Below are 14,108 nucleotides of genomic sequence, written 5' to 3'. Positions count from 1 at the left end.
CACACGCTCGCGAAACTACAGCAGTGGAACTAGTGCCACGTGTGCACCTTCAGTCATCACCTGCTATAATGCAACGTGTTCTGAATTGATTCTTATCTGGATTCACATGAGAAGCAATATATTGTGGTTCATTGTTTCATAACAGCCTTCTTGATACAGTCATAAATATTTGAACAGTAACATTTTTTTGTTATTTTGCCAGTTTAGGAATTACAGCTTTGCTACATAATTCCTCCATGTTCACAAGCTCAAAAGTAATTGGACAAACCAATAATTTCAAATTTAAGGATTATTCTTAATGTTTGGATGCAAATCCTTTGTAGTCAGTGACTACCTTTAGTCTGGAACCCATGGACATCATCAAACAAAGGCCACGTTCACACTGTAGGTAAAAGTGGCCCAAATCTTTTGACCAGGTCAGACTTCTTCAGGAGTAGTGTGAACACTCAAATCTAGCCCAGATCTGATTTTTTTCAAATCAGATTCAGACCACTTCCATATGTGGTCCTGAATCAGACCCAAATCTGATTTTTTCCAATGTGGCCGCAGTGTGAACAACCAAGGCGGATTTGATGCGACTTTTATGTCAATCTACATCGACATTTGTCACAATTATGCGCCAGCGAGTTCGCACACAAACGTGACTACGTCTACAAAATGGATCAAATAATCAAAAGTTGCCCTCGACATCCGAAAATTTTCAAAACACTGCGTCTCTGTGCTGCCATTACACAAACATTTAGAAAGAAAAACGAAAACGCTTACTTCCTCCATAACCTCGCCAACTTTAGCGCAACGGCGTGCTGCGTGTGACGTCATTGTTATTGTTTGTTTGCGCATGCGGGTCAGTTCGAAACAGCAAACAGTTCACACTGATATCTGATATAGGCCACATTTTAAAAGGTAATGTGAACAGCCAAAAAAAAAAAATCAGATCTGAGCAAAATATCCGAATTGAGCATTAAGACTTACAGTGTGCTAAAAGGCTAAAGTTTCCTTGAGATGCTTTTCCAGGCCTTTATTGCAGTTGTCTTTAGTTGCTGCTCATTTGAAGGTCTTTTAGTCTTCAGTTTTGTCTTCAATAAGTAAAAGCATACTCGGTTGAGATGAGGTCAGTTGACTGACTCGGCCATTTAAGAACATTTCATTTCTTAACTTTGAGAAGCTATGTATTGGTCATAGGATCTTGAGCAGGACAACGAAGGCACAATTAGATTTTTTTGTTATAATGTGTAATGTGTAAATTGTGACTGTTTACTAACTTTGATTTAATTAATTTTCTTGCTAACTTAATTTAACTTGCTAAATTTGGCTCCAAGGACCCAAAGAGAAGATAAGAAGCTCCAAAGAAATTATTTGTTTCTTGAAGCTTGTTTGTCACTATGAGTTCTCTTTCTTTGCATTTAAACACTAAAACATCTCTCTACTACCCCCCCCCCACCTGACCCACCCTATATTCCCAACTCTTACACCCCTTATACAATTCCTTCTTGACCACTTGTACCATCAACCTATACCATGTCCAACCTACCCTAAGAACTCAAGCCACACCAAGGAAGATTCAGAGGACTCTGAACTGGAGAATATCATGGGGCACCACTCTGTCAGTGTGGGGCACCTATTTGCCCCTTGTGAGGCTGAAGGTCATGACAGTCCCCACACAGAGGGAACGCCAGCATTTTTAAGTCTTCCTACTCCATGCAGAGCCCAGGGGGAAGTTGAGTTTGACCCAAAGCACAACATTCAGGCTGGATGTGTGGATCTGCCTCCTCTTTTCAGCCCATCACCCATCAGCCCTTCCAGGCCCAAGAGTCCATGGGGTCGCTTTGACCCTTATGACACAGCTGAGGTAATGCTGAGAGACCTGGTGCAGAAGAGGGATTTTTACAAATGCATTTGAATATATGAACTGAAACTGAAAGATGAACTGAATGCATGAGTTTGGGTTTTAGCTTTGGGACATCAGTTTGAAGGCAGGATTTAGCTTAGACACAAGAACCAAATCTTCACATCATACTTTTCTGTGCAGGCATGTAGTAGTGTGTTACAGTAGTAAAGCAGCTCCAGGGTACTCAGCTCCTTGTTAAACTCCGGTTACTCTGTTGGGTTTTACATATTCTCCCTGTGTTTGTGTGGGTTCTGTGGATTCTCTAGCTTCTTCAAAACTTCCAAAACATGTTGTAGATTGTGGACTGGCTACTCATTATTGCCCCATGTGTAGACGAGTGTCCAAGGGTGTATTCTTGCCTCGTAACCAGTGTTTCCAGGACAGACTCTAGATCCACGCAACCCTGCTAGAATAAAGTCTTAGTAAATATGAATGGATAACAGAAATCATTTAACTTATCAATCAGTTAAGTAGTTTCATGGAAACATTTTCATTCATTTTCTACCGCTTATCCGAACTACCTCGGGTCACAGGGAGCCTGTGCCTATCTCAGGTGTCATCGGGCATCAAGGCAGGATACACCCTGGATGGAGTGCCAACCCATCGCAGGGCACACACACACTCTCATTCACTCACGCAATCACACACTACGGACAATTTTCCAGAGATGCCAATCAACCTACCATGCATGTTTGGACCGGGGGAGGAAACTGGGGGAGGACATGCAAACTCCACACACTCCACACACACAAGGCGGAGGCGGGAATTGAACCCCGACCCTGGAGGTGTGAGGCGAACGTGCTAACCACTAAGCCACCATGCCCCTTCACCATTCCTTAATTTTGATTCATCTTGTTTTCTCTTCTGTCCAAAAACGTACTCAAAGTGGAGTGTTCAGTGTTTGACTGAGTTCACATCGGATTGAGACTATTAGGAATAAACTGGGATTACGAGACCATAAAAATAATGACTAGCTTTTTTTAAGATAGAAGATATTCAAAATCTGTTTGTAGACAACGCACTTCATAATCGACATACAGTGTAAATATTCCAAAATAAACATGAGCTACTCTACAACTTGCAGATTTTTATGAAATGGTGCATCAAGTTGTGTTTTTTTAACACACTGCTAGATAGTTTTGGTTAATATCAGTGGGAGGATTCAAAGTTGAGGACTTACAGTATGCTCCAAAGTTACATAGATAATTAGTTTGGTAGTTAAAGTGACCGTGTCTGTAGTTCATATCTTCTATGTTTACAGATTTTTCTTGTCTACATGTGTCTGGGTTTTTTAATAACATTCTTGCCTGCTTTTAAAATGAGGGAAAAAACAGCAAGAAAAAATTTCAGGGAATAGAAAATGCAGACTGGAAAAAAATATATAGTTTTTTTTTCTTCATGTTTAACTGCAATATAATGAAACATAAACACAATACAAAAAAGTAAAGACAAAGATTCAGTATTCAAAAACCTTGGAATTTTTATTTGGGTGAATCAAAGTTGCATCAAGATGATGAACACGATTAAGCCCCTTGTGTGTGTTTTAGTGGAGAACATTATGGCTCTGGATCTGAAATGCTGAAGTGCACATGTGTAAATGTTGGTGGTCTTTTCCACACTTGTAATTTGATCTAATTAAAGGCAGCTACTTTTATAACCTCCGTTATATGCATCCAATTTTGTCACCGTTTGGTTTCCCACCTACAGAGTAACTGCTTTCTGCCGTCTTAAAATAGCCGAGAGCTTAAGGGATCCTATGTTATGTAATTTTCTGAAATACCACGTTCAGTTCTGTTTCTTTCTCTCTCTCTCTCTCTCTCACTCTCTCTCTCTCTCTCTCTCTTTCTCGCTCTCTCTCTCTTTCCCGCTCTCTCTCTCCCCCACAGGACCTGGATAAAGAGTATGTGGGCTTTGCAACCTTGCCAAATCAAGTTCACCGCAAATCTGTAAAAAAGGGTTTTGACTTCACTCTAATGGTAGCAGGTAAAATAAGCTGATTGGAATTCCACTAAGGAGTCTGATGTTTCTTTGGGGTGTCTCACTCTTCTTATCTCTTCTCATCGGGTCCTTTTGTGTTCTGTTAGGGGAGTCTGGATTGGGAAAGTCCACCCTGGTAAACAGCCTCTTCCTTACAGATCTCTACAAAGACAGAAAACTTCTCAATGCTGAAGGTAATCCAGATGTGGTGCAAATAAATCAAACATTCTTCAAACCAGTCTTTCTGTATTTTCACAGAATCCCATGTATTAGTCGCACAGGAAACACTAGTTTATTTTGTGCACAAATTTGTATTTTTATGCTTTTTAATTTCCTGTACTTACAAAGTCAGATTATATCTTAAAAGCTATTCTTAATCTAGCAAAATAAATACAAGGGTTGTGTTACATAGCAAAGTAACAGAGCAAGCTGATTTTAGAAAAATCAAATGGACTAATTAATTAATTTAGCAACCACAGCCAATAGGGCACAAAGCCAATAGCTATTTGAAAGGAAAAAACACTTGCGTCACCAAATTAGGAGCCAATCGATGTAATAATTCCTGTGTTTTCCCATTTTTCAGTATTACTTCCACTTAAAGTTTTCATTCCTACAGTATATTATATCAAGGGAAGAAGCTGCATGTTGTTTTCTGAAATATATATAAGATTTATTTGTTAATACATTCTACATTAGTCTGACTGGAGACACGATTAGGCTGTTTTGGTTCCAGAGCGAATCACCCAGACAGTGGAGATCACCAAGCACACAGTGGACATCGAGGAGAAAGGCGTCAAACTCAAGCTCACCATCGTGGACACACCAGGCTTTGGGGATGCAGTGAACAACACCGAGTGGTACGAGATCTGCGCAAACGCATTTAATCTACTATTTAATAAACAAAGGATTCCTCAAAATCATATTTAACAGAAAGACAAAGAAAAAAAGATTTTATCTAAGATTTAAGCTAAGAAATGAATTTCTTTCTAACTTGATGAAAGTCATGTGATTGTATTAGTAAATAAAAAGCACTTATTTATTTATTGAATAAAACATTTATTAATTGAAGTTCTATTATATTTCATATTTATAATGTGTATAATGAATTATATACATGTACATTTACATAACATTTATATATACATATGAACCTGATTATAATTTTTTTTAGAGAAACAAATAAGAATATTGTAAGTAATGGACATTAATAATAAATGATAATAATTCTTGTATTAATTAGTAGTGTGTATGATTTCAGCTGGAAGTCAGTTGCAGATTACATCGACCAGCAGTTTGAGCAGTACTTCAGAGACGAGAGTGGACTGAACCGCAAAAACATTCAGGACAACCGCGTACACTGCTGTATTTACTTTATATCGCCATTTGGTCATGGGTATGACACACACACACACAAACTCACACGCACGCGCACACACACACTCAAATACACACATAAACACACACGCACATACACATGCACACACACACTCACACGCATGCAAACATGCACACACATGCGCACACACAAGCATACACACACACAGACGCACGCACACACATGCACATGCACACAGACGCGCACACACACTCACACACACACACATATACACACACACACAAGCACACACAGAGAGAGAGACACACACGCAGATTTTTCGGTTTTAACGTTTTTATTTGTCAGATTTCGCCCTCTTGTGTAAAAGTGTAGTAATTACATCTGTCTGGAAAGTTTACCTTAGAAAGTAGAAAGAATTAATTTCATTACTTTTGTAGTCGTCTTCACTTTACAGCATTTCTTTCCACAGCACTGAATATCTGACGTTTACTGTATATTGTATTAAAATGAATCATTTTGCAGAGTTTATTGCAACTTGCTGTCTCAAAAGTGTCACTTTTCTACATCATCTTCATTTCATTCAGTGCATTTCAGTGACTAATGAGTGTCTGGATTCCTGTAGAAAAAAAATATTATTTAAATCTATTGTTTATTTGACTCACTAATATAATATAATATAATATAATATAATATAATATAAACAATATAGAGTTATTTTGCATTCATGCCTTTAGGAATGAGATGCAACAATGCAGCCCAAAGCATCAAGCCATGTGACAAATTTAAGTTTAATGCAAATTAGAAGTGAAAGATTTTTTCCCCACTCGATATGAAACATTAGTTGTGTCTTATATTTGTTGCTTTGTTTAAGGTGTTGTAGGAAATCATCTCATTGTGACATTAATAGACAGTGATGCGTTTTATAGACAAATGTTAATGTAGTATTAGTGTTTATTATCTGTGTGATGACTTCTGCTTGTTCAGTCTCAGGCCTTTGGACGTAGAGTTCATGAAAGCTCTACATGAAAAGGTCAACATTGTGCCGGTCTTGGCCAAGGCAGACACTCTCACCCCCAGTGAGGTCAAGAAAAAGAAAATTAAGGCAAGTTTTAAAGGAAAAGAAAAAACGGATTGTTTCTGTTGTGCATACGCAGATTCCCTTAAAACATTAGAAACTGTCGTAGAGTTATTCTGGTAATGTTTGTGTAAATATTGTTATAAATTAAATTGGATTCCTTTCAGATTCGAGAGGAGATCGAACAATTCGGCATCAAAATCTACCAGTTTCCTGACTGTGATTCAGATGAGGATGAAGAGTTCAAACAACAAGATCAGGAATTGAAGGTGTGCATGATTTATCTACATCAGAGAGGCGTGTGTGTGTGTGTTTACGCAGAGTAGTGAACAAAAAAACGAGAAGGGAAACTACCTGCAGTGCAGCAGATGCTACTGCAATGCCTCAGTTCTCGTAATAATCATTCTCTCTCCCTTTCTCTCTCTCTCTCTCCCTCTCTCCCTCCCTCTGCAGGATAGCATTCCATTTGCTGTGATCGGCAGTAACACGGTCGTTGAGGCGAAAGGAAAGAGAGTACGGGGTCGACTTTACCCTTGGGGGATTGTAGAGGGTAATTTATTCATGAACTTATTGTTATCTGTTTATATCCATCTATCCATCCATCCATCCATCCACACAAAAACTATGCCTTTTTGTGCACAGTACAAACATCAACTATTGTTGTTACCATGAAGTCTCATTGTGTAACTATCTTAGATTTTTTATTATTAATTGTGTTATTAATTAATTTTATTATTAATTGTTTATTAATTAATTGTGTGTGTGTGTGTGTTTGCAGTGGAGAACACTGCACACTGTGATTTTATAAAACTAAGGAACATGCTGGTGCGCACACACATGCAGGACCTGAAGGATGTGACGCGGGAAACTCACTACGAGAACTACAGAGCTCAGTGCATCCAAAGCATGACACGCATGGTGGTGAAAGAGCGCAACCGCAAGTATGAAGCATACACACACACACACACACACACACACACACACACACACACATATTATACTCACGCTCTTCTTTTACATATCTTTATATATAGGCACCAACATGGGGGGGATCAAGATAAACTGATGTCTAATGCAGGGTGTGTGTGTGTGTGTGTGTGTGTGTGTGTGTTCATACAGCAAACTCACTAGAGAGAGTGGCACGGACTTCCCCATTCCCACAGCTACCAACGTATCAGACACCGAGACAGAAAAGTTGATCCGAGAGAAAGATGAAGAGGTATCGCCGCCATCCTTCTCAGCCAATCACCATGCAGAACCGGAGCCATGCTCTGATCCTCACTCAGTCACAAACACACACTCACCTTCATACCAATTTTAACAGCATTAACATTTTAACATTTATCTAGAGCAGGTCTCAAATCCTATCTGAGAGGATGAGACTCAGGTGTTTCTGGGTAAGAAATAAAAATCATACGCTTTCAGGAAAATGGGGAATATATAGATGGCCGAGAGTAGCGCCCCCTTTAGGACGAGTACAGATAACCATTACTTTCAAATAGAGCAAGTATATTTATATGGATGACGTAACTACATAAAACATAGACAATATGTTTTTCTTCACCATGTTGAGTCATTTGATTGATAAAATATTTATATTATTTGGTAGTTTTTATGATAGAAAACTGTACATTGCTGTCATTTTCCTGCCCGTATGCTCAGATATAGAAGATCTAAAGATATTAGATTTGGCAGAAGCTCTTAATGAGCTCAGATCCTTCACTTCTTGCTTCTTTGCATCTATCTATCTCACCCTTTATGAACTGCTGTTCCTCCTGCTATAAACACTGCTTTATTTAAGGAATTCAGGTTACATTTCAACATTAAAGAGTTTCTACAGAACCCACTCTATAATGCTGAAGTAGTTTTATAAGCCCAAGCCAAAACTTTATTAAAATTTTCCAAACCTACTGCTGTCAGTCTGAATTAACATCTAAACTTAGTACTCACAAGCACGGCCAACTTACTGCTTTACACTGTCTATTATTATTATTATTATTATTATTATTATTATTATTGTATCTGAATGAGTAAATGGTATAATATAAAATGTATTATTAGGTTATGCAGTACATACACTACATGTCCAGCCCAGTTGGGGGAAGTCGTGGCCTAATGGTTAGAGAGTCTGACTCCTAACCCTAAGGTTGGGGGTTTGAGTCTCGGGCCGGCCACGACTGAGGTGCCCTTGAGCAAGGCAACGAACCCCCCCAACAGCTCCCCAGGCGCCGCAGCATAAATGGCTGCCCACTGCTTTGGGTGTGTGTTCACGGTGTGTGTGTGTGTGTTCACTGCTGTGTGTGTGCACTTTGGATAGGTTAAATGCAGAGAACAAATTCTGTGTATGGGTCACCATACTTAGCCGTATGTCACGTCAAAATGCGGTATTGTCTACCTTTTAGAATTAAAAAGGTTGATGAAAAAATGTGCCTATGAGAATGCAGGAAAAATGTAACCTTTAATTTATGCAGTTATTTTTATAAACTGTAAACGTGTCACAGAAAAATGGAAAATTCTTTTACCATAATAATAGCGCTAAGATTATTTTTAATTTTTATTCTTGAACTACAGATTAGAAGGTTGCGAGTACAAATCCCAGAACTGCCAGGCACCACCGCTGGGCCCTTGAGCAAGGCCCATAACCCATAACTGTGTCCATGAACCATTTTACTGAGGGTTTGGATGCATGTTATGGATTATTGTCCTGCTGGAAGGTTCATTCTCAGTTTTTTTTTTTCAGAAGCAGTCGGATTTTATCGTAGATCTCTAAAGACTTCTTGGAGTTTGTGATACCTGGGTTTATTATGTCTTTCAAAGGAAAGCAGCCACACAATCACAAATCCTCCACCGTTCTTAACAGAATTTGGATCTTTTCTTTATTAACCTTCCTTATTTTTACTCCATAGCAAAAGTAGCAAAAATTATAGACGGTCCCTTTAAGGGAGCTAAATATTCAACTTGTATTTAAATATATGAAATATGAAGAGGAAAATGTTTTTCATTGTTATTTTATAGTTAAATACATCTTTCATAAGACATTATTAAATCTACATATTACAGATAAAAATCTGCCTTCTTTTTAAAATGCTTATTTAATCGTAGTACGTCCAAACGTGGTAGTGTGAAAATGTGGATTATATCCAACAGGCTAAAGTTTTACGTGTCATCATTTACACGTTCTTTTCATTTTGCTTTTGTATATTTTGGACACTAAACCCTGAATTATTATTGATTCTGTACTGACTCACAGTATTAACATTGACTCTATACTAGAACCGGGCTTCATTCTTGCACAGTAAGGGTTAAGCAATCCACAAGAGCAGTCTGGCAGATCGATTGCCCATTGAGCTGTGTCCAAAGTTCTTCTGTGAACATGTGACATGTATTGCATAAGCATTTTCAACCCTTCACTGATGTGTTCATTAAATCAGTTAATCCCCCTCTTCCCTACGCTCCTGTTTTCACAGCTGCGGCGGATGCAGGAAATGCTACAGAAGATCCAGGAGCAGATGCACACCCAGAAGGAAGCGTATTAACCCCTGCATGTGCCGTCCACCTTTGCCACGGTGCCACTTTACTGCCTGACCTTCATGCCTAGGACCTTGCCATGTGATCAGACCCCCATTTCTGCTCAGTGATGCTCCAGATAATAGTGCACAAAGCATGCTCTGTGTCCAGGTCCACTTTGTCTCCATAAGTGTGAGTCTAGTGGCTTTGGAGTTCCACTAGTTGTCATTAAGTGCTGTGCAAAAAAAAAAAAAAAAGGTTCTGTCTGGAGTTCACTAGCATCAAAGCTGAAATAGACACAAAGGATTTAAGAGAAAAACAAACACTTGTAGTTTGTGAAATTGCTTTGTAGGATCAAAAGAACATATTTTTTGCTTCAGACGTATAAAAAAAAACGTGCATTCTTTGCAGTGTCATGTTTTAAAATATCAACGTCTATGTGTTGCTGTTACAGACACAACATTAACTGAACTGAAGAACCAAATGAAACCAGATGGAAAAAAAAAAATGTTAATTTGATTGTTTGGGGATTTCGTATAGTTTATAAAACATTTGATTTCTTAGTGCTACAACAAAATTGAATTGCTTTCACTCTCAGTAATAAATGTCCTGACCGATTCTTTTCCTCTTTTCCGTCTTGCCACCGTGAAGCCATCGAGGTGACATCCTGTTGTCCTGTAAAGTGTGTGTTACCTGGGAAACTGCATGTATTACACCTTTAACTAGTTATTAGTTTACAAAGGACATTTTTTGGTCCCTTAAGGCCCAATTATTTATCTTTAAATTATTAGTATATAATTATTGGGTATAGTATGTACTGTACTGTATATTGTATGTTTACTCTGCGTATTTCCAGGTGAATGATTCATACCACAGGTTCAGAAGATGTGCCTTTGATGGCACCAACCCAGCAATTAGGGTTGTAAATTTAAGTTTATTATAAAGTTTGGTACCTTTATTTACAAAAGATAGACAAAAAATACATTTGACTAAAATTGTAATCTAAATGAGCAAAAAAAACTTTTTCCCCAGTTACTGTTTTCTCTGTAACAGCAAATAAGTTTGGATTTTGTTTTAAGAATAAACCAGAGGGACGGGACGGGAGCGAAAGCTACAAGCGGCACCTTTAAAGTACTACGCTTATGGATTAGTTCTTTATCATAGGATTAAAACAACAATTTATTTAAATGTTTTTTTCTACATGGTGGTATTTTATTTGTACTGTTTTTGTTGAATGAATCGTATTCGTCGTACTGTACGTACATGTTCCTGCTTGTGTGGCTCCGAACGAAACTAAAAGTCAACACTGTTTTATTTTCTTATGATAGTAATAATAACTAAAGTACTGTAGAACAATATTTTTCTTAACAAAACTGAGATATTATTGATTTCTTTCTACTTTTTTTTTGGAAAACGTGTTCTAAAAGAAACTTTGCCTCATTCCATAAGTGCAGACTTTTAATTAACAAGGCTAAAGAGAAAAAGACACTTCAGAAGAATCTATCGATATATAACACTGGCTTTATCTTAGTAATGTAATAACAGATGAAATGAATGTTTATCGTCGTTACACTTTGTATTTAACAATGTCGTGATCGTGGGAACGTCAACACCGCCGAGTCTGACGATGAACATGCGTATAAACAACACGATGATTTTCAAACTTGTGTAATATAAAATAAGCCTAATGTGGACAAAATAAAGATAGAAATATAGGCTGTTTTTTCCCTTTAATTTTTAAATCAGCCTAAAAAACTTCTCATTAAGAAGAAATAATTAAATAAATAAAACTGTTATTTAAAGCACTGATATTATATTATCGAGTCTGCAAATGAATAACTTAGTGGAGTCTGAAACAGCTAAATTTCTACATATCATATCTACATCTTTAGATACTGACATTTTTTTAAGAAATCCACTGTGAGGATCAACAAATATTTAAAATAAATATTAATGGCCTTTTCTCATGATACTGCAATTGTACCTTCTGAATCCTTCAACAATTTGAAGGATTAAAAACCCACTGTATTTTTTTACAAATATTTTTCCATCCATTATTTATCTGGGATTTTTCCATCATTACCTTTGGATATTTTAAGGGGTGTCCGAAATGATTCATGAGTCAAATTCACTCGATTATTTGAATTTACGGACATTTTGATTGAAGCTGTATTTTGTTATTTAGATTTTTGGCCCCATGTTTTTTATTTTAATGTCTTAATAGTTTTAGGTCTCTGCAGGTGCTCTGGTGTTATAAAGGGAACAATAATATCTGGTTTTGGATTCAGGTGTTTTTTTTTTAAATGAACATCTTTACATAGGTTTCATAAATGCATTAAAGATATCGTGTAAGGGTTATTTGTGAAGATGAAAATGATAAGATCACATTCTTTAAAGTAATAAAAAAAATCTCATCTCAGCTAGTGGAATTTTTATTTAATACAACAAAATTTAAATATTTAGTACACTGATAGAAAACGTGTTTATTTTGGACTTTATCTATACGTTATTTTGTTAACTTGAGGTTTTTCTTTACGTCACGCTATTCAGATTTTATGAGTTATTGTCTATTGTTTTTCTGCCGTCACATTGTGAACAAACAGAATGTCCGAGACGTGAGCAGCTTGATTTCAGCTCAACATCACACACTGTGTCTTACTAAAGAATTTAGTATTAAGCTTTTATTCTAATCTTTTTTTTTTTTCAGAAAACATGTTGGACAGTCTGCGTGCCATGAAATAATAGACTTGAAATGTCTTTTCTTAAAACTTCGCAGTGCATCCGTACGTATTCACTATACTTATTGTCGGTTCCTCCAGGATTTCATGGAGGATTCTTTTTTTTGTGTGATTTTTGTTGCAGGTTTTTTCCAAAAAAAATTGAATGCAACTTTCTGGAGTTTTTTCTGCTTTCGTTTGCTGAAATCTACTTGAATTTAGCAAGATTGCAAGCATGTGATTCTTCTTTTAAACCCCTACCAGTAAAGACACAGACTCTGTGATTACTTTCCGTGATGACTGTCATTATTTGTAACGCCACAAACAAAAAAAGACTTTGTCTTCGCCCCCAAAAAAAATCTCAAGCTCCAAAATTCAAGCAATACTGAAGGCTTTGCTTCTGGGGTTGATGCGAGATTGTGGCTCTGAAGCATATATAAAGGAATTGTGTTGGAAATTGAGCTGGAAATACATCCTGGATGTTAAAACCAGTCTATTGTGCACCCTCATTCACACCTGGGGCAATTTAGAGGTGGCAGTTTATCTACTTGCAAAAGCTCAGGAAAATAAGTAGATAAAAAACACTGCAGTGTTGAGAACTCATTCTCTTCCCCCTTTTTCTACTGGATCTTACAACAGCGTTAAAGGCTTGAATTTAAACAAAGTTCTCCAAAGCAAAGATCAGAAATGTCAGTCGGTGTGTAGGCGTTTATTTGTGCTTTGTGCCTTTAGCACAGTTGGACATCATGAACTGCCAAGCTAAATATTAGTACAAAATTCGAACGGAGTTCATGATTAATCTCTGTAGAAGAATGAAGTTCTACTTGCACTGATTGACATATTAAAATGTTTTTATTGCATGGAAATGAATAAAATGCAGAAAAATGTGTTATTTTATTAAGTGTGGTCTTATTACCTTGTGCACAGTCGTGTAATAATCTCACTTCACTGATGTTAGAGAATCAAAGCTTGACTATTGATTTCTGACAATCTTCTCTTCATAGTCATGTAGGTCACGGGTCAAGGTCTCTGTTCCACACCGGCTTCTCCTTGTTTATCAGCGCACATATTACATGATCCAAACGGTCAGCAGTCGCAGCAGTCAACACGGACATCACAAACAAGCCTCCAAATCACAAATTAAAACCAAATGTAGGGTTTTACAAAGTGACTTTTGCTCTAATTCTTTCAGCACATGTTTTTGGACCGGGGAAGGAAACCAAATGCATATATATTCATTTAAACCTGATTCTAATTACAGCCAAGTACTATTACACCTTCTGACCAATCAGAGCTGGGAATTCAACAGCACTGTCGAATTATGTTTAATAAATATTGAGTGATTATTGAAGTGTAGCATTTAATGCACAAACCTGCTAGTTTCATGAATTATTATATACAAGTTCTACAAATCTGGAAAAATTAAAGTATTTGCAGTAACACAAATGACTTATATTGACAAAAATAACATGCTAGCAATAACTTATATGCTGCAATGTTGCTTGTGAATCTTTATATAGTGACACGACAATGGACTGAGTGGATCAGATTGATAGAGATAATAAATTGACACATTACGTCACTGTTTAGGGTTTAAACTGATTCTGG

At 37.2% G+C, this 14,108-nt stretch overlaps 1 protein-coding gene across 5 annotated transcripts in view; it reads left to right on the top strand.

Moving 5' to 3' along the window:
- The window catches only part of septin4b (septin 4b), a 45,662-nt gene extending 32,267 nt beyond the window's left edge, over positions 1-13,395 (top strand). For 4 of the 5 annotated variants that reach the window (XM_060875554.1, XM_060875556.1, XM_060875555.1 and 1 more), the window contains 10 exons: positions 3,775-3,871; positions 3,973-4,059; positions 4,599-4,722; positions 5,124-5,258; positions 6,186-6,303; positions 6,444-6,545; positions 6,730-6,826; positions 7,055-7,217; positions 7,396-7,495; positions 9,744-13,395. In XM_060875554.1, coding sequence (XP_060731537.1) covers positions 3,775-3,871; positions 3,973-4,059; positions 4,599-4,722; positions 5,124-5,258; positions 6,186-6,303; positions 6,444-6,545; positions 6,730-6,826; positions 7,055-7,217; positions 7,396-7,495; positions 9,744-9,812 — 1,092 coding nt within the window. In that variant the 3' untranslated portion in view covers positions 9,813-13,395. Of the gene's footprint in view, positions 1-1,537; positions 1,850-3,774; positions 3,872-3,972; positions 4,060-4,598; positions 4,723-5,123; positions 5,259-6,185; positions 6,304-6,443; positions 6,546-6,729; positions 6,827-7,054; positions 7,218-7,395; positions 7,496-9,743 lie in introns of all 5 variants that reach the window. The other variant, XM_060875552.1, reaches the window with a different exon arrangement.
- The last annotated feature ends 713 nt before the right edge of the window (positions 13,396-14,108 follow it).

Source organism: Tachysurus vachellii, chromosome 1 (genome assembly GCF_030014155.1).
Source record: "Tachysurus vachellii isolate PV-2020 chromosome 1, HZAU_Pvac_v1, whole genome shotgun sequence".
Taxonomy (NCBI): domain Eukaryota; kingdom Metazoa; phylum Chordata; class Actinopteri; order Siluriformes; family Bagridae; genus Tachysurus; species Tachysurus vachellii.
This window is presented reverse-complemented; position numbering and strand designations above follow the sequence as displayed.